Genomic DNA, 27,586 nt, shown 5'->3' with positions numbered 1-27,586 from the left:
ACAACCACAAACTTTAGAGCTTTTTACTGGGATTTTCTTTGATAGGCCAATACGAGCCAGTGCAGATTGATCTCTGGAATAAAAATGACGCATGTTTTTCAGAAATGTTTTCAGCCATCTTTCTTCTTATACGCGTAAATGAAATCTAGTGCAACTAACTGCCTTCAGAAGCCACTTTGTTAGCAGATGGCCACCGCTTGTGTGTGATTAATCTTAGCAGTCAGCTTCATGAAGACCAAAGAACATGGCAAACAGAGCAGAGATAAAGTTGTGGAGATGCTTAGAGACTGGTTAGATTATATACCAATATTCTAAGCTTTGCAATCTCAGAGTCCTGTTCAAGCGATCCTCTAATAAGTGGAAAGAGTGTGCCACACATGTCCATCCGTCTAAACTCAAGTCCAAGTTTAAGCAAGGCAAACCTAAATGAGAAACAACCAAAAGACCTAGTGTAACTTTGGAGGCGATGCAGAGATCAACGTCTCGACATTTCACATCATTCTGAACACAGCAAACCTCTAGTGAAACGGACTGTGGAATGCTTTTATTTTGGGGGAACAGTTAAACTGGTCCTGAATAAAAAGGACAGAAGTTTGAAGTTAACGCTTTGAAAAACTATGAAACAGTTTTCAGAGTGTTGAATACTTTTCCCTGTAACATCTATCTAGGTCTTTATGTGATGACCAGCAAAAATGTACGTGAGAATCAGGCGAGGCCTCGTGCATCCCCCTGTAGCGTTCTGTGTTTCACCACGCTCGCAGCTGTTTGCAGCACTTTTTTTCATCCCCAGAGTCCACAGCACAACAGAAGCAGTGCTTCATCCTAGTGGAAATTGTGTGTGCTGTTATCTCCATTTTTCAACAATAACCCCGCCACTGTTCGCTGTTCCACATGTGGTCATGATCAAAGGGAAGTGTGTTGCCATGTGTGTTGAGTGCGTGCTCGCTGCAGGTTATTTCTCAGTGGCACCGTGCATGCGCATGACATGTGCGTGTGGAAAAGACCCTGAGGTGTGTGTGTGTGTGTGTGTGTGTGTGTGTGTGTGTGTGTGTGTGTGTGTGTGTGTGTGCGCTGTAGGATGTGTGTGTGTGTGTGTGTGTGTGTGTGGTTGTGTGTCTGTGTGTGTCTGTGTGTGTGTGTGTGTGCGCTGTAGGATGTGTGTGTGTGTGTGTGTGTAGATGAAAGGCTCAGAAATGGAGTTGAAAAGAGCGAGAGGTGATGCTGTCAGAGAATAAAAAGGATAATTTAGATCTGTTTCCTCTCTCTTGCTCCAGCGCCTAATGAGCCCTAAGCAGTGCAGAGTCACTGCTAGCAGTGCCACCACAGGGAAGATGAAACAGGTAGAGGGTGGAAAGGGCGGTGTTTTGGGGGGGTGGAGGGGGGGGCAGAAGCTCAGAGATGAGAGGAGTAGGTACAGGAGCACAGCAGATGCATGGGGGAAGAGGGCATGCAGTCAGGCTGAGGGAGGGTGTGTGCAGAGATAAGGAGAGAGGAAAGACCGTTGCAGGCTCGCCTTCAAAGGCTGCCGACTTGCACGGCCATGAAGGAGCCATGAAGTCTACGCCCGCTTGGTGTGCTGGACTCGCGGAATAGGCTGCCATTTTCAGGTCACACTCTCTGTTCTCGGCTTATCTGGTCCAGCCACAGGCAGGTTTTTTTTTTTCCGGGAAAGCGGAGAAAAGCGGACTAGGGACTAGGCCGGCTTGGCCTATTCCCCCCCCACACCCACCTCTCCTCCTCTCTTTGACCGAAAGCGCTTTTTGACCTCTCTGTCACACAGCCGGGCGGAGAGAATGGACTTCCAGATACAGAGACCATGTTAACCAGGAATGTGCATGAGAAATAGCTTGTTGTAAACTGTAGCAGGCTTGCTGAGCTTTTAGCACCTTGCGGGTGATGTGTGGCTCAGGCGCTGCTATTTTTTTATTAATTTTTTTCCCCCCATCATTTTCTTGCACAGAGGGGCATTTTCATCTCTGTAATTGGGCAGAACCGGGTTCTCGGCAGGCAGAGCGAGAACACATGCAAAGATGTGATATCGGCCTCGCTGCTTGACGAATTAAGAGTGAAAAAACAAACTGTGTGCTCTGCAGATGATTTCGCTCGGCACAAATACCGAACAGTCACACCTAGGCGTACAACACCGATCAGCAGCTTGCAAACAGAACAGATATAATGGTTTTAAGTGTCATAATGATTGAAAGATTTTAGTGGTTTATTTGAACTGTTCTTTTCTGGACATATTAATAATACAATATGTAAGCTTAGTAATAATAATAATAAAAAAAAACAAGATTGGGTGTTTTTTTTCCTCATCTGACAGTATGTTTTTTCCCACATGAGACATTCTGCTTATTAATTTTGACAGATTTTTCCATGGTTAGATAATCAGTTATTATCAAATCTACATTTTTCTAGTTCTTTGTGATTCTAATGATAGAAGAAACGCCGTTCCACCAAGGATGACCAATGAAGAAGCGATGGAGTTGTATGTGTATGTTTGATCCTGTTTAAAGTTTCTACCATTTGTGGATTGATGAAAATCCATTATAAGTTAAAGCATCTTCTTGTTTTAAAGGTTTTGTTGTCAATGTAATGCACCTTAGAAAAACAAGCAGCATTGGGGCATCATTAAAAACAAAAGGAAATGTGTACTTCTCACTGTGCTTGTGTATATATACTCCCCTGTCTTCCTAACAAACACTAACCATCTCTCAGAGCATCCCAAAGTAGACTTCTGCTGTGTTTGCATAAAGCCCATTATTCGCCCATCAATGTGCTTGCAAATATTTGTCGACTCCTTTTGTGATACCCTCCAAGCAAGCATTACACGCGTATTTGTGTTTGCTCAGCCACTCAATCCTTCGCATTGATTACCACGCAGTCCGATTAGCGCTACCGACGCTCTTCGCCCAGAGGCGGGCGCATGCTTAAAACCCGCTGCACGAGCCGTTTCTTACAACCGAGGCCAAATTTCCAAACCTGTTCGCTGTCAGAACAGCAGCACCACGCTACGCTTACATCTGTTGCACACAAAGACGCACAAGAGTCAGTCTGCTCTGAATATTTTCTGCTCCGTGCTCCGTCTTCTCATCTGCCTCCGCTTCCTCCCCTCCTGACAGGCCTGCGGCTCGCGGAGCAGCTGGCTCGGCGCGAGGACGAGGCGAAGATCCGCCATCGTCTCGGCCTCTCCCTGTGGGCCAGTGGGAATCTGGAGGAGGCCCAGCATCAGGTAAAGCATCTCTCTCTCTTTCTCTCTTTCTGCTTCCTCTGAGTCACCTTGACTCATTTCCTCCTCACATCTCCTCTACCTGGACTCCTTCCAGCAAATCCACCCCCATGTAGTTAAAACTGACCTCCAATAAGCCCACATCTGTTGGCTTAGAGGTTGGCTACGCTTACAAATGAGAGGTGGAGGTAGATGTCCAAACACATAAAAGGTGGGAAATAAGCTCTCAGTAATAACCTTATGGTGATGGAAGGAGCCCAGAGGAGAGGAAAGGGGAGCACGAACGCGGCTTGCTGGCGATACGCTGAGGAGTCTGTAGAGCTGGTAAACGCTGTCATCTCAGCAGCAGACAGGCGACAGATGAGTGAAGATTTTTTTTATTTTTTATTATTTTATTCTTTTAGATCAGTGTGCGTTGTCACAGGAGGCCCCAAACCTCTGTATCACGCACACATTCACTCCTCTTCAGCCCACTGCCCACCTGGCAGGCATGGAATATCCCCTTAAACATCTTTCTCTCTCTCTCTCTCTCGCTCTCCTTCTCTCTGTAGTCTGTCCACACAGTGCAGCTCAAGATTTAATTTTTTCCTCTTGGCTCGCGTATCCACACACAAGCCTGACAGCGAGCCAGCCAGCGGTGGCTGTCACATGTGTCTGCAGGGATGTTTTTCAGCTGCTTTCATTTTCAAAGATCTAGTCCAAAACACTCTTGTTATGATACACGTGCGCAAATACCATCATAGTGACCCAGATAGCTTTACTTTCTTTTCTTTTTTTGCTTCCCAGTCCCTGCATCATAGTTTAAAAAAAAAAAAAAAAAAAAAAGCAAGTTTGTCTGTTTGCAATTATCTGAAACAAGAGCCGGGAAAGGGAGACCGAACTAACGTGGCGACTCATGTGTGAGTCATATTGAGGAATTTGTGTTCAATTAAAGCAAAATATTATTCTAACAAGCTAGTGCAACATATTTTCCATTGCACGTATCCTTCCCACTTTTTACCACCTCAAACTTAAATGTATTTGAATAGGTTTGCATGTGATTGATCAACAAAAGAGTGTTGCATATTTGTGCAGTGAAAGGAGGATGATGTATGGGTTTTATATTGTATATTTGTACTCGGCCCCCCTGAGTCAGTAATTTGCAGAACCACCTTTGGCTGCAGTTACAGCCTCGGATCTGTCGGATTATGTCTCTGACATCAGTTTTTAAGCTTTGCCACAGATTCTTTTTTAGATTTAACCTGGTCCCATAGATCCAATCCAGATCCCCTGTTTAAGTTGAAGTTAGGCGTCCCTTTAGCCTGATCCAGCCACTACCGTAGTGGGATTGGATATTCAGGGTGTTAGTAACTTCTCAGTTACTTGCCACTCTACCTTACATAGCTGGTTTGGGGAGTGCTTTACTAGATTTGCAGATTTCCATGAATCTTTCCATAATCAGATGATGGGTTGAAAATTGTTCTGCTTGATATTCTGACTTTGGCATATTGCTTATAAACAAATGCTGCTTTAAGCAACTTCATCTATGACCTGTGTGCAATGTTCCTTGATCATTCTTTAACTTTACACTGAGGTTAAATTACACATGCCGGGATTCTCTTTACTGATTTTGTGACTTTTGCTGAAGGCAGCTGGTTGCAGTAATTCTCAATTAGGGTTGCCAGTGTTAAAGGGGTAGAATACAAATGCCACAGCACACTTTTCCAGATTATTATTCATAAAGGCATCGTTTTCTGTCCACTTTACCAGCATGTCCTACTTTCACATGTAGCTCTTCAGTCTGTTGTCCTTGTTGGAGCTAAAATCCTTTCCCTCCATATATATTTCAAGTATTATTTTTTTTTCTTCTGTTGCCTGTCGGTTTGCACCGCTTGCGGTGAATCAGTGGTGGAAGAGGACGCTTGTGTCCTCAGAGTATAAATCAACTAATTATTCATGAGCTGGACTGTCGGCACATATAACCTTGGTAAATGACCCGTTTTTATACCACAGCTGTAAACGCCATACACTTGGATTCCTGATGCAAACCACAGGTGTAGATTGGGAGTACTTGAACTCGTGTTGCTTATCCTGGATATATTTAAAGTCTATTGTACGCTATCGCCCGATCTGTGAGCCTACCGTTCACAGTGCCTCCATGATTGACATGTCCTGATTTACATCAGCTATTTCCACAGCACCTATTCCCTCTGAGATGGGCTCCTCACATTCGTATCCCTGCGAGTTTGAATCAATAAGTTTGTGCTTCCTTTAATATCACAGGACTACTGTAGATTAAGCCAGTGTGTCTGAATTTATCTGCTACAGAGGATGAGACCTCCCTAGAGAGCTTATTTTAGAAAGGGAAAAAAAAAATCATTAGAGGTACGCGTGTTGCAAGCTCTGCTTACATTACTGATTCAGCATGACATTGACATTCACTCTACATGTCAGATAAAAGCCACGTCATGTCACTGACAGTAAAATAAGAGTGCAATCTGAATAAATAGTATCACTTTGGCAAGCTGATTTATCATATAATATATATGAATATCAGTGAAATTCCCGATAGTTCAGAGCTTTCCTGTGAAATTTAAAATTTGATATGTCAAGAAAACCCGTTCCCTTTTTAATATATTCCAAACACCATTCTTCCTAGGAAAAATTACATAATTCCCCCTATTCCTGGTCTCCAAGCCCTAGCTTTAAAAAAACCATGAGCTTTTTTTGTGTGTTGTTAACATTGTTAACATTCATTACATTAAGATTTCTTAGAGCTTAATGTTTTAAAGAGAATCTGTGTGCCATAAAACGACACATAAAATTTATTTATATATATGAAACTATATTTAGTAGCAGACATGATTAGAGCAACAGGCCTTTAAGTCACCATGTACAAACTAGAGTATGTGGAAATAGAAAAGTGTGATGGTTCTGAGAAATTGTATTAACAATGAAAAATGTCTGAGAAGAAATTAAATTCCATTTTAATAAAACTATTGAATTTATAGGAAAATAAGTAATTGATAAACTTCTGCTTGTCCTGTGTGGAATATCAATGAGAAGCTTGTCTCCAAATTTTCAATAGGACGATGAAAGGATTTTGGTACTTTCCTTAATCACAACGGAGCCGTAAGGTATTCTCTCCCTACAAACTAAAAGGAGGCTTCAGCATCTTGTTGAAGTAAACCAAAGCCTTGATGCTCCAGAGATCCTGACAAGTCATCTCCGGACAAAGTTATTTAACACTCTTTCTTTTTATTAAAGGAAAAAAAAGAAAGAAAAAAATAAGATAAAAAAAATAATCTCACACATATAAATGATAAACGACAGTAAATGGTGCACGCCACAGACTTGTGCGTTAGAGTGTTCACAGCTCTGATGGAGAGAATAGGAGGCAGAGCTCTTATTGTACATTGAAGAAGGGCTTTAAGGTAAAAAAAAAAAAGTAGAGAACTCCTACAGTACCGCATGTATATGCGATTGTTCGGTTATGTGATAGATTATTTGATAAAGTATTCAACCCTACATTTTGGGCCACAATGGTCTTCCATACAGTTCTCAATAATAGAGATTGTACTCGCACTACAACCTTCTCACATTGCTGCGATTGTGGCCCATCTGGGCTTGTTTCCTCATCATTTGTGATAGAAAGGATCAGGCTGGAGAAAAGATGCTGTGGGGAATTAGTTTCATTCACAGGCGAGCGTTCACATCTCTAACAGATTGACGAGCTACAATCAGCCCAGAGACCCATCAGTGAAATCAGCCTGAGACGAGCCGCTCTGAGCCCAGCACTAATGCAGCAGAACTCTCCGGTTCCTCGCCGTCCCTCTCCCTCCCCCTCTTATTCTCTCTGACATACTTTCCTGCATGACCTTGGCATACGCCACATCAGCTAGAGTGAATCCATGTACAAGTGCTCAGAATAAAAGCGCTCTCGCTGTTGTGCATCACACGGCCAGAGTGATCCTAAAAAAGAAAAAAAAAACATGTTGACTACTTGGCAATAACCTTTTCCTGTTTTGCAGCTTTTTGTGTTGTGTAAACTGTGATCAAGAGATGTTTTTTTTTCTTTATCTCTCTGCTTGCTCTGGTCTCCCGGAGAGCTGCCCTGTAGCACTACCAGCCATCCAACAGGGCTGCTATAAGTGCAGAAATAGGAAATCAATAACGGCTCACATGAATCAGCACTCCTGATCAGCTCTGCTGGGCTATGCTGCCTTGATGCCCCGCCTGTCTATTGTCACCCTCCTTCCCTCAACCTCACAGCCAGGTCCTGGGTGGAAACATTTAGTGACACACACATGGAGCTTTTAAGCTCTCAAAGCATTACAACAATGTTTGTTCTTCATTGCCAGATTCAGGTAATAAAAGATGATGAACAGATTTATGTGTGTTTAGCAGACATTCACCAACTACTCCACTGTGCATTACTTGGTTGAGAAGGGAAGGAGAACTGGAGAAAAAAAAAAAAAAGACTCATTAAGGATGACCTGTGAGGTGGGATGCTGCCATCTAGTGGCCAAACACTATCTATTTGCTTGAAAAATTCAATCCCTCTTCACAGCCTAGCCTAAAGACATGATGCTAAAGGCCTGTTGAAGAGTGATGTAGCTGCTCTCACGAAGAGTAGTAGTTGTAGTAAGTTTGGATTAAACAGACAGCGATAGGACTCTTGGTTGTACCTGACATCCTTCTGTATCAGTGGTATGAACACTGACATTTCTTAACTGTACAGTTTTAAAGTGTAAAAAATATCCCCTATTGCTGTTCGTCCTCAGCTCTACCGGGCGTCTGCACTGTTCGAGACCATCCGCCACGAGGCCCAGCACAGCACCGACTATAAACTATCGCTGTTTGACCTGCAAACCTCCTGTTACCAGGCTCTCCAAAGGGTCCTCGTCAGCCTCGGTGAGCCAACGAGACGCCCTCCTTCCTTGACGTCTCCCATGACTACATTCGTGTTTTGCTTCTTATTTATTTCTAACCATTGTTAAATGCCTCAGGCCACCATGACGAGGCCTTGGCCGTGGCGGAGCGCGGTCGCACACGGGCCTTCGCCGATCTCTTGGTGGAGCGACAGACGGGCCAACAGGACTCGGACCCCTACACGCCTGTAACGGTGGAGCACATCTTGGACACAGTCAACAGCCAGAGAGCCTTGGTGCTGTACTTCTCGATGGCAGCAGGCTACCTCTACAGCTGGCTACTGGCTCCAGGGGCAGGTAAGATTACGCTCGGACTTGAACTTTTTCACATTTTGCAATGTTACAGTCCCAAGCTTTAGTTGGATTTTCTGTGACAATGATGCTGTATGCAATGTGTGATGTGTGGTGGAAAATTGCACATCACTCTAAACACTTGGTGGTGATGCTGCCTATACTACTATGGGAGTCTGATTGGGAGATGGGTGGAACTAAATGCAGGACAGCCCCGAAGAAAACCAGTCAAAGGCTGCAAAAGATTTCAAACCTGGATGGAGGCTCACTTAAAGTACAGCCAGGGCTTAAACGCTGCATCTCCAAACCTGAGTGAAGTTATTTTGACAAGACTTTAGAGGTCAGAGACATTCTCCATCCAATCTGACTGAGCGTGAGCTGTTTGGAAATGAACATTTGGCAAAAAAAAAAATTAAAAATTCAATGCCACAAGACTTACAGCTGAAGGTTTTTCTACAAACTTTCCAAAATTTCCCTTCCACTACACAATTATACATTGGTCTATCTCATAAAATCCTACAACTGTGTTATACATTGTTTAACTAATGTGCTGAAACACTTTAGTATCTTGATAGTACAATATATTTTATTTTTATTTTGCAGTGGCAAGTAGACCAACACAAATATAACTTCCTCAAATCGAAGCAGAAAAAAGGGTCTGGAGGCTGGAGGCTTCACTGCAGCTGACAGAGGGGCAGCAGATCAGATCTGACACCATGTGGCAGTGCCACCTGCCTCTCCACTGTTAGGATTTGCACCCCCAGCCTTGCTCTTCACCCTAGAAATCATCTGCAAACGAAGCGTACTAACTGATAGTGACACAGATCTGTGTCATCTGTGTCATAGCCAAACACTAGGAACAACTTCCCACAAATATAACATTAGCTTTTATTTAAAATGTCCTCCGAAATAAAAGTGGACATTGCATCTTTGCATACCTCCTCCCTCTGCCTATTTTCGGTAGAACAAATGCAGTTTTCCAGGTGAAGCCCCCAGCCGTCCCCTCTTGTACACATGACTCGTGAAATTCCTCTTTAATTAAGGGAACGGAGAAAGCTCCGGGTTAATTACAATTCATGTCACTCGCCTCCTGTGGCTGCCGTACTGTTAGTTCTACTTTAGGCCACTTTTGCTGCCGTTGTGAGGAAAGGAAATGAGAGCAGTGACTCACGTCCCATGCCACAGGCCCTCAACATTTGATCAAGATGAACTCCTAGGCAACAAGCTGAACTTGACCCCCGGCGGTAGACTCCTAAGCAGAAAGAACACCACAGAGAGCAGTGTAGCTCTTCAAAGCGTTAAATATCACCCCAGGCAAAGAGAGTGCCACTTGCTCGCTAATCGCCTGTCTGTCACTTCCTGGCATTCCCTGGCATCCAGCTGGCACCGAAACATGGCCAGTTCTAGAGAGGTCCGTCGGTAGCAAAGGGGGGTTTAAAGCTAACGTTTCTACGTTTGCGTGAATTCTGCACAATTCAGACATGAGTGTGTGTACCTAGATGTTGGTTCTTGTAAATGTAACGTTATATTCTCACAAAGTCCTAGAGAAATCACACACATGCAGCATGTAGCCCATCTCGCAGATTCCCTCCCGCGTGAAACAGATCTAGCAGGCACCAGATGGCAGAGAGAGTCTACTCTTATCTTTTATTGAATAAATGTTTGTTTTATTCATTCACTTTCACAGATGCACTGCTGCACATGGCCCTACCCACAGCTCTCGGTTTGAATGATCAAATGTTTCCTGGTGTAGTGAACAAGTCGCAGAAACAAAGCAGAAATGGATGTCGAGAAACGGGAATAAGTCCTGGCTTTGGTTTTGTTGTGCCTGTTGTCACAGGAATCCTGAAGTTTCACGAGGTTTACCTCGGTGAGGGCGTGTCAGAAGGAGGGTCAGACTTCCAGGAAGGAGGTGGTGGTGGGATGGTGAGCAGCTCTTCGCTGGAGCAGCACATTGCCAGCGCTCGGGAGGCCCTGGGAGTCGAGTCGTACTACAGCAGGTAGGACGGGTTGCATCTAAAAGATCACTTAATCCCTCCGTGAGTTCTGAGCCGTATGTTTTGGGCGCTTGCTCTCGGGGCTTTGGGTGTCCCAGTTCTTATTGGGATATGTAGCTGGAGGGCAAAGTCGTCGGGCTGTCTCTCCTTGCACAAAATTTATGATACGCATAAATTACGTAATAATGCAATGTTCACGTTTGGCTTAAATACGTCCCTCTTCATTATTATTCTAAATGCACGTGAAAGTTTCACGACTGATGTATACCAGCTGTAACTTTTTTAGAAGTACAGTCAGCAGATTGTAAATCTCCTCAATACATCGACAGAGAGTCAAATTAATACTGTAAATCACAGATTAAACATGCTGTCAGTCTCTAGCTGGAAAGAGTAAAACTAAGTGATGTTCTGTCTAGGCTATTGCCAAAACTTAGCGTTTTTATCCCCAGATCTAGCTCGTTTTACCATGCCTCTGTGTGTAAAGGGCATTATTCTGCCCCACTGAACCCTTGGATGACAGCACCCCCCGCACCCACCGCCTGTCTGAAAGAGTCCCCTCTCCATTCCTAGGAAATAAATGAGATGGAATAACGGCTCTTTGTATTGCACAGGAATGGTGAGTCCACCTGACAAATAGTGCATCAGAAGTGAAGCAAAAGATAAAGGGGGTTACTCTGAAAATCAGAAGGAGAAGAAGATTGAGAAGAGGCGATAAAATCAATGGGGAGAGTCAAAGGAGCCGAGGTCGGTAAATAAAGACCTAACACACAACAGGGGATGCAGCCAGAGAGACTCTGAAAGAGACGAAAGATGAACCGACGTAGGAGTGAAAGTTAAACTCGCCCACTGAAATCCATTCTGATGCGTCTCTAGTTGGTTTTTGATCCATGGTGCCCAGCTGGTGCGCCCAGCGTCTGTCTCGAATGCCGTGGCAGCTTGGCCCTCCTGCCCCATTATCAGCTCATTTACTACTCCAAAGGGAAGTTGCATACACACCACTGCGCCTGGATGGGCACAATATGGCACCACTTACCAGCCCATTCACTATCTGGAGTGCAGACAAAGGGGCTGCAGCACTCTGAAATGACTGGAGACCAAATGAATGAGGTGGAAGTGAAACGGTAAGAGAATGTGTGCGAAACAAAAGCTGACAAAGAGAAGTGAGGATAAACAGTTTTGACAGGAAATCTCATTGATGCCCCTATCGAATAGCTTCGCTGATGCTCATTATGGCCAATAATAATTGGATTCTGCCAGTCCGCCACAAAGCAGAAGAGCAGAAGTCTTCAGATAACATTTTTTCAAAGGCCAGGTAGGCTTTTGTGTGCCTTACTTGGATTCCTTCTTGGTCCACATCTGTGCAGTCAAACAACATCCAGTGTTTATTTTCCTATCCACCTTGACGTGTCACCACTAGGAGGGTCAGTTTTTTTCAGAACGGTCCTGGTAGTGGTTCTTGGAGTCTTTTACACCTTTCATACCATCAGCCATGACAGTTTAGATTTCACTTTTGACTTCCTGTTCACGTCCCGTAAGACTTTCCACAGTGACATCTTGTATTTCTTAGTAGTACTTTATGCTGTAGCCACAACATCCTGTGTTGGTCATTAATTACCATCAGCCAGTTACAGAGCTGCCGGTTTAAACCTGTTGAGATGATTAAAATAGCAGTTACTTGAACTTTGCTGCAGATTCTAAATTGACAACTAATATAACTTTTTGACATTATCTTTCATATAAAATATATGTCCAACATAGAAATATTTTTTTTATTTTTGCTAAAATGCATGGGTCATTGTGGCATTATGCTTTGACACACATCTTTATCTTTTCAGTGTGAAGAAAGATGTTGGTAAAGTAAAAGAAACATTTGGTGAAATCTGAATCTGCCAGGAATATGAATAATTTAGCATTTAATAGCATAACCTGTGGTGATGGACTAAGAAGGTGTTAAGGGTTGGGTCTATATGAATATCTCAAAATATCAAAGCTGTCGTTGACTGACCTTGTTAAAAACGACCACGAAGTTGATGCCTGCTATTCAAGACGTTGCCAAAAGAAAGCAGTGATACGCTGAGACAGTTTAAGTTGTCTTCAAAGAATGTTGTTTTTGTGTTTCCAACTTCTTCCTTGTGAGATAGTCCTCCTCCCGATGCTGTGAGTAGAGTTAAAATCCGACATTTGGTTTGTTTTAACTCTTGGTGCATTAGAGGAAAGCTTTCAAACATGGAGACAGAAATAGGCGGGGAGGAGTGGTGTGGAGTAAGAAGAGTGGGGTGGGGGTGGCTGACTCCCCACAGACTAGATCAGCATTACCAGCATTATAATGAAAGGATTTAACTGTGCTTATCATCGGGGTGTCGGCTCAAGGCTGGGAAATTGGGCCAAATGTGTGGGTTGAATAGTGTGTATTTATGGTGGATCGGGAGTGTGTGGAGTTGATTTAACAACGAAGAAACAATGTACGTCTCTGCATTGTCTGCTGTGCTCGAGAGGCACTTTTTGTTTCTTTTTTTTTTTTTTCCTCTGCCAATATTTTTATGGTTATTTCTCTGACTCCATCTCTTTCTGTCTCCTCCATCAGGGGGTGTTCTAGCAGTGAGACAGAGAGCGAGGCGGGTGATTTTTTGGACCAACAGTTTGAAGAACTCAACAACAAGCTCAACTCGGTCACCGACCCGACGGGCTTCCTGCGCATGGTGTCGAGAAACAACCTGTTCAACAGGTAGGGGGGACGGTTGCACGTCAACGTAACGCACTCAGTCGCCAAATTCTACTGAAAACCTCTTCTATACAAAACAAGAAGATTAAAAATATGTGCTTGGGTAAGGAGATTCGTGGGTATTGTGGCTCATCTGTGAAAGGACTTTCTTTGCCATTGTCTTGCCGGCGCAGAGGCAGCATGTGAATCCTCCTTATTAAATAGACGGAGTAAAGCCAAGCTGCTAAAGCCTTTATCAGCTCTCTCCTCTGATGGAGCCGTGTGTGTGTGTGTGTGTGTGCGTGCGTGCGTGCGTGCGTGCGTGCGTGCGTGTGTGTGTGTGCGTGCGTGTGCGCGCGTGTGTGTGTGTTCGTCTGCGTGCACACACTCGTGTATGAGTCTTTACCCCAGACACCAGTAAGGCCCGTGTTTGTGCCGTCCGTGTTTGTTGTGCAGATTTATTAAATGTCCATTATTGGACTGTGTGTGATTATTAGCAAAATCCCAACTATTCTTGTACATTGCAGTGATAGGTAATGCATATCCAAAGAAAGTGTGTGTATGTGCATGTGTGTGTGTGTGTGTCTGGGTCATATTTTCCTGTCCTAGTCCACAGTTGAGCTGCTCTTTGATGAGGGGGTAATTCCAGCTTTAATTGAGTCTCCGTGCTCATTAAGCCCCTTTAATGGGCTGCTGGTAATAATCCTCTCATTCTTTCTGCCCTCAAAAAAATTTTTTGAATTATAAAGCTGAACATGCTAAGGAGCCTGTCTTCTATCATAATACATAAACCACAGAAAATGAGGGGAAACACTTAAACACCTTTCTCTTGAGGTTTGTCTTCACATCATTAGCGCGCTTTCTTTGCCTCTGCTTGTTTGTTTTGTCTTCTCACGTTGACATTTTGCATCAATTTTTATGCAGTTTGTCGCTATGATGAAGAATACAGAATTAATAAAACTAGAGGTGCACCAATGTCTTTTCAAAGATTTTTGTCAATTAGAATCTTTTTTCTTTTTTGAAGAACTATAAATGGCAAAATATATAGAGGCCTATCTTTTTTTTACTTTCTCCATACATTGAAAATGTAAGTAGCTTTGCAGTAAAACGTGTATAGTGAAAGAGTCCAATACTGAAATCTACCAATAAAGCAAAATCATCCAGTTTATGTAACAGGGGGATCTGAACAATTTAAAAATGGCTAAAAAGACGTGTTGCATAACTCATTTACCCCTTTAAAAGACAGAAAATTCACATTTTTCATGTCATCAAATGAAAATAGAATGTGTGCCATACCAGAAGATGTGACTTTTTTCCTACTAAACAATTTAGAAATAATTAACATATGTGTCTAACTTAATATATGAAAGAAGCTCTGATTTCCTGTATTAGCTTAAACCATTCATTTATTCTGACTATGAGTCTAGGAAACTGTTATGATTAGATGTACAAAGTCACATTGTATGAGAGACGGTTGTTATTGCTGCATAATTCTTGTTGAACGGGAATTTGCTATTAACATAAAAGGGCAACACAGTGAAAACAGAGTCAACATTTTAAACTGTGTTGTGATTTATATTAGCATTTAGTGCAATTAGCATTATCATCAGTCTTTGAGTGCGATACTTGTAAAGAAAAACATTATCCTAGCTATCAGATTGCAAATAGATTGATTCTTTTCAAGAGGCTTCTTGATATGGTAAAAAAAAGTTGTGTCGTATTCCCTCAGCAGCAGCTTCAAAACTGAAGAGCGTTATGGATAGTGCTGTGCTTTGATGTGGTGTGTTCACTAATCTGACGAGAGCCGATTACCAAACGCGGCCAATTCCAGTCACCAGATGATTTCTAGGTGCATCTGTATAATAATTTTCAAATGAATTGTATTAGAAGTGGTTCAGGAACAATACAGTGAGGATTAAAAAGGTTTGTCAATTGCTCTCTTTTATCTCTAATCTTTACAGAGACGCTTGAAAGGATTAGTATGGGAAGGTGATGATGAAAGTCTGTCTAATCCGATCAGCGTGTAAAGCATTAGGTCATTACGAACAGTCAACACATAATGAGATTGTTTGATGGTCTTGATGAAGCTGTCAGTGAAACGACAGCAAATCCAAATAAAATATGAAGCCTACTTTAAAAGGGATCATTTTGTAAAGAAAACGCACATTACTTCATTTTGTGGGGATGAAAATAGGTCAGTTCATACAATGATTTACTTGTTGACATTTTTAGCCTTCTGATCTCTCTCAGCTGTGACTGAGGTAGACAGCCGGCGAATGCAGTCTTCACCTCCAACCTCACCGCCTGCTGTCTTTTAAATTCACTGCTTCGCTCTGCACTCTACACCTTCTCTTGGCTTCAACCTTGCCTCCTCTCTCATTCCTCCTGTCAGGCTAACAAACGATTGTTTTGCTTTCCCATGGAGTCTCTTGCCAAGGCCTGGGAGAGAGACAGAGTGTTGAGAAGCTGGAGGGAAGCCTGTGGCCTGAGGCTACCAGAAGGGCAGGATAGATGTCTGTTGGCAGGGGTCCGGAGGAAACTCTAGCTCTTGTGGAGCAGATGGAGTGAAGTGACACGTTCAGACATAAAGCTTGGACCCACAGGGCCAAGCAAAAGGTTTCTAACCCCAGGGCCACCATTAGCACAGTTCTCAGTGTGCTGGGTGTTGGTGAGGCTGAGTTTGAGCTGTTAATTCAGTCTCACCCCATATATGCCTCAAAAGAAAGGGTCTCTCTTTTATCCCACATGCTGCAACCCAGCAAATGTATGGCTTTGGGTTTGCACTGCACATAGAAAAGACAATATAGGATGAGATTAGCGCTGCTGTTCATTACCTATTGCTTATGGAGGGACTCAGCTAAAAGGTCAGTTCTTCTAATCTTAGTAGTACCACAGAAGGGCAATGCTGCCATCTAGTGGGGAACGTTTATAATAGCAGTATAATATCAGTGGAAGGTTAACGAGCAGGTACATCTAAAAAAAATAGAGTATTGTGAAATGATTGTCACTCATTACAGAAAGTAATCTATTATATACGTTAAATATTTCAAACCTTTTTTTTTTTTTGTAATTTTGATAATTATTTCCTATAGGGGATAAAAAAAGGAATTGTCTCCAAAAAATAGATTACATTATCAGGCTTCTGTTTAACATCTTCATTTCTATGCACTCAACACTTTGTTGGGAATCCTTTTGCATGAATTATTGCATCAATGTGACATAGTATGGAGCCGATCAGCCTGTGGTTCTGTGGAGGTGTAGTAGAAGCCCAAGTTGCATTAATAGCGGATGTTAAGTCATTTACATTTTGGTTCTGGTCTTTCTAATTTTTCCTCTTGACAATGTTCCATAGATTTTCTAAGCATTAAAAAAAAATCTACGATTGACAATTGACTTGCTCTACTCTTTAGTTCATCTAAATGTCATTTTACACAGAAAAAAGCAAATAAACAGAGACATGATGGGAACGAAAAACAAGAGCATTAAGTACTGATTTCCTTTCTTGATGACACTGAAATTTAAATAACAAATATTTGGGCTGGTCCTGTATAGTTTAGTCCTTACTCCCCCTTTACAATTCAAGGCTCGCAAAGCATTAGTAGGCAGGAAGGAGTATAGTCCCTCCAGTAAGTTCCAGGTCAGACCCCAGGGTCTAATCTAGAAGAAAACCTCCAGAGTAAGATGCCTAGGAGGCATCTTGAGCAGATGCCAGAACCACCTCTTGTTTGCTTTGAAGCAGAAGAGCAGTGGTTTTAGGTCAAGATCCTCCCAAATGACAGAGCTCCTCACATTATTCCTAATGCCGAGCTCAACAGTTGAACAGAGGAGGTAGTTTATTTCAGTCGTTTGTGTCTAAGCCAGTGGTTCTTAACCTGGGTTCAATCGAACCCCAGGGGTTCGGTGAGTCGGTCTCATGGGTTCGGCGGAGCCTCTGCCGCGGAGGTAAAGACACACTTGTGTAAAGTTGTGATGACGCCCTGCTTTGCCATCACTTGCTGCAGACGATCACGTTACATTGCTTAGCCAATCAGAGCTGCGGAGGAGTACTGATTGAAGGAGCCCCACTCTCAGCATGGATTTGAACTTTTGTCTTTAATTACTTCAGCTAAACTCACAATTTTTACCAAATTCTGTAGTCTAAATCTGCTCCTTAGTCGCATCTTTTCGGGGTTGTGGGGGTGGTTACACAGCTAATGTCATTACATTACTAAATCAGAATACCACAAAGTATTTTGTGTGTCGGGGGGTTGGAATAAGAAGGGTTTGGTGAATGCGCATATGCAACTGGGGGGTCCGGTACCTCAAAAAAGGTTAAGAACCATTGGTCTAGGATATAATTCTCTTGGTCACGATTCATGTTTCATGACTACAGGTGGGGCGTTTAACCTGGAGGTTTTACCTTTGCTCTTACTTTACCATGATAGATTGGACCAGTGCCCACATTACTTCCCCAGTTTCTCTATCCATCTTCCGCTTCATCATACCGTCACTCATGGATAAGATGTAAATGGTAAACGTATGGCGGTTTATCGAGTCCAGAGGACTCCAGTGCATATTAGGTTTCATGCACACACTGACACGCTGACAGTGGTAAGCTACATTGTAGCCTTAGCTACCGTGGGGCCATCTGGCTGAAGTGAGGCTGCCATACAATCGGCACCAGCTGGACTGGTCCACTATTCCAAAGCAAAATCCACATTCATTAATTACTGGGAGCCTGCTTTCCAATGCAATGGTGTAAATTTTCAAGGGAGTCTGAGAAGTGTGGCCAATGAATAACTTTAACACATTCACCAGCATTAAAATAAGTAATAGTAATAATAAAAAAAACAGGATGAGTTCATATCAAAAACATAATGTGAGAGATTTTCCAAAAATCTTTCCTCAGTCTGCACTGTTGCAGTAAGATGAACAAGATAAAACCTCTGTTTCGTTCTGTGGTGTCTGTGCAGGAGCTGTCAGAGTATGACTAGCCTCTTCAGTAACACTATGTCTCCTGCCAAAGATGGTAACTCCTCACTGCCTCGACGCTCCAGCAACCTTGGCAAACCTCCACTGCGGGCACTTTACGACTTACTCATTGCACCTATGGAGGGGGTGAGTGAGCGCCGCCTCTCTTAGTGATTGACTGCATCCTACAAATGTTTGTTGAAGAACTGTGCAATGCCTAAGACAAGAAAAATCACCACATACCCACAAAAAGTTGTTTTTTTTTCTCATTCCTTTATTTGACAGGGGCTGATGCATTCCAGCGGGCCTGTTGGCAGACATAGACAGCTAGTGATGGTCCTGGAAGGAGAGTTGTACCTCATCCCGTTTGCTCTGCTAAAAGGAAGCTCCTCTAACGAATACCTGTACGAGCGTTTCAGCCTCATTGCTGTGCCCTCCATCCACGGCCTTGGATTCAGCGCAAAGGTTCCAATTCTCATTCAGTTCACTTTCATTAGCATACGACGTCTTAGTCTTTTAATAAATCTTCGAGCGTCTGCCCCTGGGTCGTCGCGCACATTTAAACTGTGTTGCTGTACTCTCAGGCTCACTCTCGGCGTCCTGGACCAGCTCCCTGTGGTGGTGTCTCCATGGCAGCAGTGGTGGGAAATCCTAGACTACCCTCCCCTGTGATGGACCGCTGGCTTTGGGGACCCATGCCCACCGCCGAGGAAGAAGCTCTAATGGTTGCAGAGCTGCTGGGGTGTCAACCTCTCACTGGCTCATCTGCCACCAAGGAGAGGGTGATGGGTGCTCTCACGCAGGCTGAATGCGCCCATTTTGCCACCCACATATCCTGGAAACTGGCGGCTCTGGTGCTCACACCGAACCCCGAATGCGTGCCCGGCGGGGCAGGTGCCACTGTTGGGGTGGGAACAATAGGCAGAGGCACGAGCAGTCGGAGAGGCAGCAGCGGTCGAGGCAGGAAGGGCTCCGTTGGCAGCGGCTACACCATCCCAGAGTCTCTCAACATGCAGGATGACGGCAGTGATGTGGAGAGCATCTGCGACAGTCCGCCCCTGCAGGAGTTCCTGCTGACGGCCGCAGATATTTTGGACCTGAGGCTGCCTGTGAAGCTGGTGGTGCTGGGGTAGGTGCAATGGATGTGGAGACAAACAACGCTTTGCATAAGCATTTATACCCCTTGAATTTTTTCACATGTTGTTAGTTTAAACTTGTGCAACTTTTTTTTTATGTATATATAAACCAACACAATATTTTACATAATTGTGAATTGGAGGGAATATGAGGCATGTTTTTCAATCATTTTGTGACTATTAACGTGAAACGGTTTGGGTGTATCTATATTTAAAACACTTTAGAGCAAGTCTGTTCTTTTTAGTAAACACTATTGCATCGTCAAAGCTTTTGAGCACACGGCTGATGTCGACTCAAAGAGTTCAGTCTTAAACTAATCTGACCAAAACAACTTAGTTTGGTGTGTCCTTTACACAACTTATAGCAACCTGCAAGCATAACTTCTGTTGGCTTTCTTTGAACATGCTTTTCTTTTCTTGCCACTCTTCCATAAAGGCCAGGCTTGTGAAGCATGTAACAGTTGTCCTGTCAGCCGATTCTTCAGTGCCCTTCTACTTCTGAAATGTGTGCTACTTGTGCTGGGCAATCACACAAGCTCCTAATTAAACATTCTAAGGTTTATGTTTGTGACATGACAACATGTGAAAAATGAGGTGGTTAGAAGGCATTGCAATGTTGTAGAAAAAAGCTAAACCTCACACCAAATGTCTACTTTGTTACCGTGGCTGCAGGTCGTACCAAGAATCTAGCAGCAAGGTGACAGCAGATGGTGTTGTGGGACTAACCAGAGCCTTCCTGGCTGCCGGTGCTCAGTGTGTTCTCGTGTCCTTGTGGCCTGTACCCGTTGCGGCCTCCAAGGTTTTTGTCCATGCTTTCTACTCTGCCCTGCTGAACGGGACCAAGGCTAGTGCAGCGCTAGCAGATGCCATGAAAACTGTACAGAGCAGCAAACAGTACTCTCATCCGTCCAACTGGGCAGGTTAGATACATTGTTTGTGCCTTAATTCAGTTGAAGTCGAACAGAAATGACCATGAAATGACTTGTTCTCGTTGCTTTATTCTCCCTTCAGGATATATGCTGATTGGCAATGACGTGAAGCTTAACAGCCCATCTTCCCTCATTGGCCAAGCGCTGGCTGAAATTTTGCAGTATCCAGACCGAGCTCGTGATGCTCTGAGAGTCTTACTTCATCTGGTGAGACGTCAACACGAGCAACGCGACATCTGACAACCGGCAGCACACAAACACAACCGATGCATTGCTGCTATTGTTCTTTCAGGTGGAGAAGTCTCTTCAGAGGATACAAAATGGCCAACGTAATTCGATGTATACGTCCCAGCAGAGTGTGGAGAACAAGGTCGGGGGCGTTCCCGGCTGGCAGGCCCTGCTGACAGCCGTGGGCTTCCGCCTCGACTCTGCAGGCACCGGTATTCCTGCCGCAGTTTTCTTTCCCACTGCTGACCCAGGAGACAGGCTCCAGCAGTGCAGCACTACGCTACAGTCACTACTGGGTATGTAAGACACAAGCTGAAGATCACAGGTCAGACAGATTCGGAATCCGTAACAAGCTACGTGTTGTTTGTTCTTTGTTTTGATCCTCCGGTGAAAGTTCAAGATGCTAAAGGTGAAATGAAAAGCCATTTGACAGTAGCACCACTTAAAAAAAATGTAACGGTACAACATTTTGGATACACTTGCAGGTCTCTTGCTAATTTATTTCTTTTGTTTCACTGAAAAATGTAATCTCTTTAGTTTAATGTTTCTATCATTTCACATTGAGGGACATCTGCTTAGTGTGGCTTATTTTGAGGTATAAATGTTGTTTCTTGAATGAATGACAATGAGCTTCCTTTGTTCCCAACCCTTAGGTTTGCCGCCGCCAGCTCTCCAGGCTTTGTGCAAACTCATCACTGCTTCAGAGGCAGGAGAGCAGCTCATCAACCGGGTAAGAGCCTGCTGCTTCAAACAAACGCACTGTATGAAATTGATCTTGGTTTCAAATGACATGTGCCGTTTGAACTAGAAAGTGTTTAGAAGAACGGTACCTTGCAAAGCAATCGTATTCTTTGAACTTTTCTGATTTTGTTTTTGTTTGTTTGTTTTCACTTTGAATCCTGAAGCTTCCATATTTTTATTGGGTTATTATGTGATATACGAATATATTTGAGAAATAAAAGGAAAATACAAGATTTTACCGTTTTTTGGGGGGGGAATGTGAAGGGGTAGCAAACGTGTGAAAGAAGGTTTTTTGGTTAGATGCGACAAAAGACCTACAAACAGGACTAGCAGTGCTAGCAACCATACTAATTATTTTTCTCTCCCACCACTGAAATACCAGAGAATTAAGAGTTACACAGCAGAGGTTTATCATTGTACACGTGGTACATGTGGCGATCACATGCTTGGACTCAGAAACCGTGCAGTTAGGCAGTGATTATACAAATTCAGTAGGTATAACATGAACCATGCTCCAACTGGTCTATGTGTGCTGATTGCACCGAAGTGCGATATTACACACCGGCGTTACCTTTTTGCTTCATTTCCTCTTATGGCTGAATCTTTTTAACCTTTATCTGCAAACTGTGTGCATGTATTTAAAAACTACCTATTCTCTTTTCCCTGCACCCACCTTGTGATCTGAAGGCTGTCAAAAATATGGTGGCCATGGTAAGTGACCATTCACCTACCTGCACTGCATTTCACTCTGCTCTGCTTCTCCTCTCTCTACCTATTTAACTTGCTAAAAAAAATCAGGAAAACGGCACCCTTTGTAAAGAGGCTTTATGATGGTTTTTATAATCTACTTTTGTGATGCTGTTGATCATTTACATGGCTGTCGGAAGCTAACCTACCATTTGTTGTGTATATTTGTGCACTTTTCCATTCCTTTGATTGCTGAAGGATTTCCAGTTTCGGATTATTACAGCTCAAACGAAGGTTTCAGGATAGTTGCAGGGATTAAGCTATGATGTAAAGCTACTATGGCGCAGCTAAGGCTCTCTTTTACTTTCCACACAGTTACGTCAAGCTGACAAAGTTTTCTCTGTTGTTAGATATGTAATCCTCAGTCCATGTGAACATTCCCACAAAGGTCCAATTCTTAGCGTTCTAATTCTCTGCAGCTACCCCCCGCCCCCATTGTCTCGTTAACTAATACAAAGGATTTAAAACATATTAAGAAAGATTTTCTGTACTTCATTAAAAGGTTTGTATTTTATCATTTCTAGAAACTTAAATTGGTAATGAAATTACTATCAGCAGCACAGAGCTATTGAACCTGCTCCATAAATCACATTTAATCATTTAACAAAATAAGAGTTTTAATTTCATAGTCCTGTCTTCTTTGTCTTCCAGCTTCACCAGGTGCTAGTCCAACTGCAGACAGGAGAGAAGGAGCAGGACTTCTCCCTCCTGCCCATTCAGGTGTCCATCAGTGTACAACTGTGGAGACTGCCTGGATGCCATGAATTTCTGGCTGCTCTTGGTAAGTTAAATCTTAACTAAATAAGACTGCTTCTTTGTGTCTCCTGTACATCTTCAGTAACTTTGCATGAACATTGTAGAATGATTTCATTTATACAAAATCAACATACACTCTACAACAAAAAAAAGCCTTATTTTTTCAGTTATAACATATATTTTCCAAACTGTTTCTGAAAAAATAATTATATCACATAAAACCCCCAAAAAAGGGACGTTTTAACACAGAAACGTCGGCCTACTGAAAAGTAACCCCATGTACTGTAGCGTATGTACTCAATACTTGATCGAGGGTTCTTTTTGAGTGATTTAAAAAACAAATGTGATGTGATATGACAGAGATCAGGAAGCCCAGGTTTCTTTAGTATTGACCTTCAGCTGGATGGTATTGTTGTCTCTGGTGTCTTTTATCTTCCTCTTGACGATTCATCAAAGATTCAAAGATTCAGGCAAGTTCGCATTGATGCCATGGTGATTACAGTAGCTACTGGCACTTTTACCAGTGTGGGCGGGTGGAAAAAAATGTCGACATCAGAACCTCCACAAAGCTTCGTCAGCAGAGGGAAAAATGAAGTGTGAATTTCCTGACGGACAGCTGGCCTGACTTTGGGCTTGGTAAAACACAGTGAAACGTCCCTAAGTCATGTCACTTGTGAAAGCATCACACTAGATCTCAAGTTGTTTTTAGGTCAGATGTTTCTGCCACTGGTTCAGGATTTGCTTAACATATTGCAACAGATGTAGCCCATGTCCTGGAAACATCGGAAGTGGCTTCTGGAGCACTGATGCCAGCCGCAGTCCATACCTCGTGAATCTACCCTTGTTATCATCGATGACCATTGATCTTTTTTCTACCACACTTTCCCTTCAGTTAATCTGTCCATAAATAAGCCTGCATGAAGCACTATATAAAGAGTGAGCTGCTTCAGCAATGACCTTGTGAACGGAGTGGGGGAGGAGTGATTGTCTGCTGTCAAGTCAAATGTCTTCAAGATGTTGCCGTATGAAAAAAACATTTTTTTTATTAGTCTGATGTAATATAAAACATCAGACTAATATATTTTGAGTTTTCATTAACCATATTTCATAATCATCAAAATTAACAGAAATAATAAACACTTGATTTATATCACTCTGTGTATAATATATCTAAATTCAAATGAGATATATTAGCTATTCATGCATGCACGCATGGAGTCGCAGTCATATTTAATCGTTTCTAAATTACATTTTGTTGTTGTTTTCTTTGCGCAGGATTTGATTTATGTGAGGTAGGACAGGAAGAAGTGGTGCTAAAGACGGGCAAACTGGCTAACCGGCGCACCTTGCACTTTGCCCTTCAGTCTCTGCTGGCACTGTTTGGTAAATTAGTTTATTCTTTTTATCTGTTTTGTACTTTCAGGGTCTAAATTTGTTTTTGGACCGCTACAGTTTTCATTTGTTTCGTTTTTCCACATGCATATGTTTCTTTGCTTTGTTTCCAGACTCCACAGAACTGCCCAAGCGCCTGAGCCTGGACAGCTCGTCCTCCCTTGAGTCTTTGGCTTCGGCTCAGTCTGTCTCTAACCCATTGCCAGTGGGATACTCCAGCCTTCCTTTCTCTCCCCCATGCCTGGACAATCAAGCATCAGATGCCATTTCTGTCTACAGCCTCAGCTCTGTAACCTCCTCTATGAGCTTTGCCTCCAAGTCAGACTGCGATTTCCTTAGTCATCGACAACGAGGGGGCGCCACAGCACACTACACTGTTCACAAACACCCACATGTGCCACGCAGTCGCTCGTCCCCACAAGGAGCTGCTGCTGCAGGTGCGGGAACACGAGGTGACGAAGAGGAGTATGAGGGCTTTTCCATTATCAGCAGCGAGCCACTGGGCAGCCACTGTGACTCGCTGCCTCTACCACCAGGTCACAGTCAGCGACACCACCGAGGCAGGGGTGTTGGTGGGTCCGCGGGAGCAGGGAGAGGCTACATGGTCTCCGTATCGTCACGGGGCAGCGTCAGCACCCCGACGTCTCCTGTCAAAACATCCCTCCTGCCCAGTCCAAACTCGCCCTTCCAGAAGGTGGGTAAGGTGAACAGCTCGGACACAGGTGAATCTGACCAGTCCAGTACTGAGACGGACAGCACTGTCAAGTCGCAGGAAGAAAAACCCGTTCATCTGGACCCTCAAGAGCTGGCCCAGAAGATTCTGGAGGAAACTCACAGCCACTTACGAGCTGTGAGCAGTCTTCAGCGGGCTGGAGCGGAGGGCGGGACGGGACCTGCTGCGGCCTCAGCTCGCAGCGGTACGTTCCGTTCCTCCGAAACCAGCGCATTCAGTCGTCCCAACAGCAGCGCCAGTGGTCGAGCACAGTCTTCCCCCAAGCCCAAGCCTCCCTCCCGGTCTTCTTCCCTGCAGAAGGTAAGCTCTGGATACAACAGCCCTGCAGTCTCAGAGTCTTCCCAAAAAGATGGTAGCCACCCTTCGCCCACCCTGGACAGCCATGCACAGTTCAAGCTGAAATACCCAAGCTCTCCCTACAGTGGCCACATTTCCCGCTCTCCCAGCAACGTGTCTCCCAGTTCTGGACACCAGTCGCCAGCCGGTAGCGCTCCGTCTCCTGCTCTGTCCTACTCTTCTACAGGCTCTGCCTGTTCTACATCAGCAGATGCCCCAGATCTGGACCGACTAAGAAGAGGGGTCATTGATGAAAAAGTCCAAGCTATCCACAACCTGAAGACGTTTTGGACTAATGCCGCAGCTCAACAGCAGCAACATCTAGGTCCCGTCAAAGCCATCCACAGCACATCCGGACCTATTGCTTCGGCCAGTAGAGACGTACTGAGCCTTCTAAACCTCTCCCCACGCCACTGCTCCCCTCATGACGCCCAAGACAGCCTGGAGCTGCGGGAGCTGGGACTGCAGTCACTGGATAGCGGTACCAAGAATTCTTCCAATGGACACCATTGTTCCAACCCCAGAAAAGTTGCCCCGTCGCCTACAATTTCCACAAGCAGCAGCCCTGGTGCTCGTTCTATCCGACTGCCTGCTGGCAACGGATACAAATTCCTCTCGCCAGGAAGATTTTTCCCTTCTTCTAAATGCTGAAACGTTGAAAGTGGTTCTGTAATTTACTATACTGGGTGGCAGAGGATCAGGGCACCTCTTCAGGACCACCATGGCCCATCAAGCCTAACTCAGTCTGAGGGATTTCTTTGACTTGTGTGTTCCTGCAGAAATAAATGGCTTGGAGACTGTCTTGTCTTTGTGCCCATAACACTGTAAATGGCAATGAGAAATACTCAACGACCTGATACTGTGTTTGTGTGTAACTGTGTCAGGTAGCGCTAAATGCAATTTGATTTTTTTTTTTTTCCCAAAAAAAGTTGCTGTTTGTGTGGTCAAAAGATGCAACAAACCTTATTTCCCTCCATTCTACTTTTTGTTTTTAAATTTAATTATTATTGTTATTATTGTTTGCTATTGTTGTTAATATAAAAAACATTATTATTATTATTATTATTATTGTTATGTTTTGTAAATTTATTTGTGTTTTACAATCAGTATTAACTGTTTTTATAATTAAAAGTGAACAAATCTGTACCTTGTAAAGATGGATAGAGTGAAAAAAAATCAATTTAATATTTTTTATTGAAATCAAGAGGGCATTTTGCCTGATTTCTTTGTGATCTGAGTGTCTGCTCTGAAGCATGGATTCTCTTGCTATTCAGTGTTAAGTACCATGTATGACTTTTTACCCCCATGATTTTTTTGAGATTGAACATGGCAGTTTCACAGCAACAATCTGTCATTTACCAGTAAACTGTTTCAATAAAAAAACATAATGTTTACGTTCTTGTCTTCCTAACTTGGCAAAGGTTTATCAACCAGAGAGAGAAAAATGGATAAGGAGCTCTGAAAAAAAGTATATTTCCCTATACTAAAGTTTCTGTTAGCTTTTCATCACTTTAATGTACAAAATAACCTGAGCAAATACAAAATGCAGTTTGGAATTCTTTGAATATTTCATTTGCTGAAATCAAAAAGTTATTATAACCAGCTTGGTTGTGAAAACATAAATGCCTTTTAAAAATAACTTGTTAGACCATCATGACTAACTAGTTGTAACTAGTTGTGACAACTATCAAGCATATGAAATAACTGGCAATATTTTTTTTTTTTTTTACGTCTCTATGGATGAATTGTGGCCCACTTTTTGCAAAATTAAGCCATATTGGAGAGTTTTTCACTATGAGGGGCCCATTTATTTCCACAACATTAGAGTTGGTCTAAAGTCTGAGCTTTGACTGGGCCACTACAAAACCTTTATTGTGTTTAGACATTCACAGGAAAACCTGTGGAGGTGCATTGGGTCATTTTTCCTGTTGTATAACCAAAGTGTGCTTTAGCTTGAAGTTGTGATCTGATAGTCAAATATTTTCTGTTAGGATTTTTTAATAGAGAAGGGTTCCACAATTTACAGGATGTCTTCCAGGTTCTGACACAGCAAAGCAACCCCAGACTGTCCCACTACAACCATAATTGGGTAACATCTCTCTGTCTCAAATGCCATTCCCTCAACTCCTCTCTCTCTCTTACCCCCAAATGTTTTGGGGACCCATTCCTTCCTAGGTGTCAATTTGTTGCTTAGGTTTTCTTGAAAATTTTTAGATGAAGGCATTATTTTTGTTCCAGACACTTCAGCCTACGTCCTGTTGTCAAGCAGATTGTATTTAAGGGATTTCTGGATTCTGAAAGTGTGGTTAGTAAAACTTGAACGGAGTTTTGAACTACTTCATAAAGTAATTTCATGGTTTTCATGGGGCAATTAATTTGTCACATTTGATTTGATTGCTTTTTTGTCATTAAATAAAATAATAGTTTGAAGTTGCATTATGTAATAGTTGTTTCAGACTAACATTAAGCTATTGGAGTGACTCTTGTTTAATGCTAAAAATGTGTCAATA

The 27,586-nt window shown here is 43.2% G+C and overlaps 1 protein-coding gene across 3 annotated transcripts in view; it reads left to right on the top strand.

Annotated features, from left to right (window-relative positions):
• The window catches only part of LOC103470552 (tetratricopeptide repeat protein 28), a 229,247-nt gene extending 203,118 nt beyond the window's left edge, over nucleotides 1-26,129 (top strand). For 2 of the 3 annotated variants that reach the window (XM_008419085.2, XM_008419087.2), the window contains 16 exons: nucleotides 3,123-3,232; nucleotides 7,993-8,122; nucleotides 8,218-8,436; nucleotides 10,271-10,430; nucleotides 13,012-13,152; nucleotides 18,081-18,225; nucleotides 18,364-18,543; nucleotides 18,663-19,207; nucleotides 19,887-20,134; nucleotides 20,226-20,350; nucleotides 20,436-20,667; nucleotides 21,025-21,101; nucleotides 21,800-21,823; nucleotides 22,511-22,640; nucleotides 23,891-23,998; nucleotides 24,121-26,129. In XM_008419085.2, coding sequence (XP_008417307.1) covers nucleotides 3,123-3,232; nucleotides 7,993-8,122; nucleotides 8,218-8,436; nucleotides 10,271-10,430; nucleotides 13,012-13,152; nucleotides 18,081-18,225; nucleotides 18,364-18,543; nucleotides 18,663-19,207; nucleotides 19,887-20,134; nucleotides 20,226-20,350; nucleotides 20,436-20,667; nucleotides 21,025-21,101; nucleotides 21,800-21,823; nucleotides 22,511-22,640; nucleotides 23,891-23,998; nucleotides 24,121-25,727 — 4,181 coding nt within the window. In that variant the 3' untranslated portion in view covers nucleotides 25,728-26,129. The remainder of the gene's footprint in view (nucleotides 1-3,122; nucleotides 3,233-7,992; nucleotides 8,123-8,217; nucleotides 8,437-10,270; nucleotides 10,431-13,011; nucleotides 13,153-18,080; nucleotides 18,226-18,363; nucleotides 18,544-18,662; nucleotides 19,208-19,886; nucleotides 20,135-20,225; nucleotides 20,351-20,435; nucleotides 20,668-21,024; nucleotides 21,102-21,799; nucleotides 21,824-22,510; nucleotides 22,641-23,890; nucleotides 23,999-24,120) is intronic. The other variant, XM_008419086.2, reaches the window with a different exon arrangement.
• Nucleotides 26,130-27,586: the final 1,457 nt, after the last annotated feature.

Source organism: Poecilia reticulata, linkage group LG9 (genome assembly GCF_000633615.1).
Source record: "Poecilia reticulata strain Guanapo linkage group LG9, Guppy_female_1.0+MT, whole genome shotgun sequence".
Taxonomy (NCBI): Eukaryota; Metazoa; Chordata; class Actinopteri; order Cyprinodontiformes; family Poeciliidae; genus Poecilia; species Poecilia reticulata.
The sequence above is the reverse complement of the archived record's forward strand: the minus strand, read 5'-3'. Positions and strand labels throughout refer to the sequence as shown.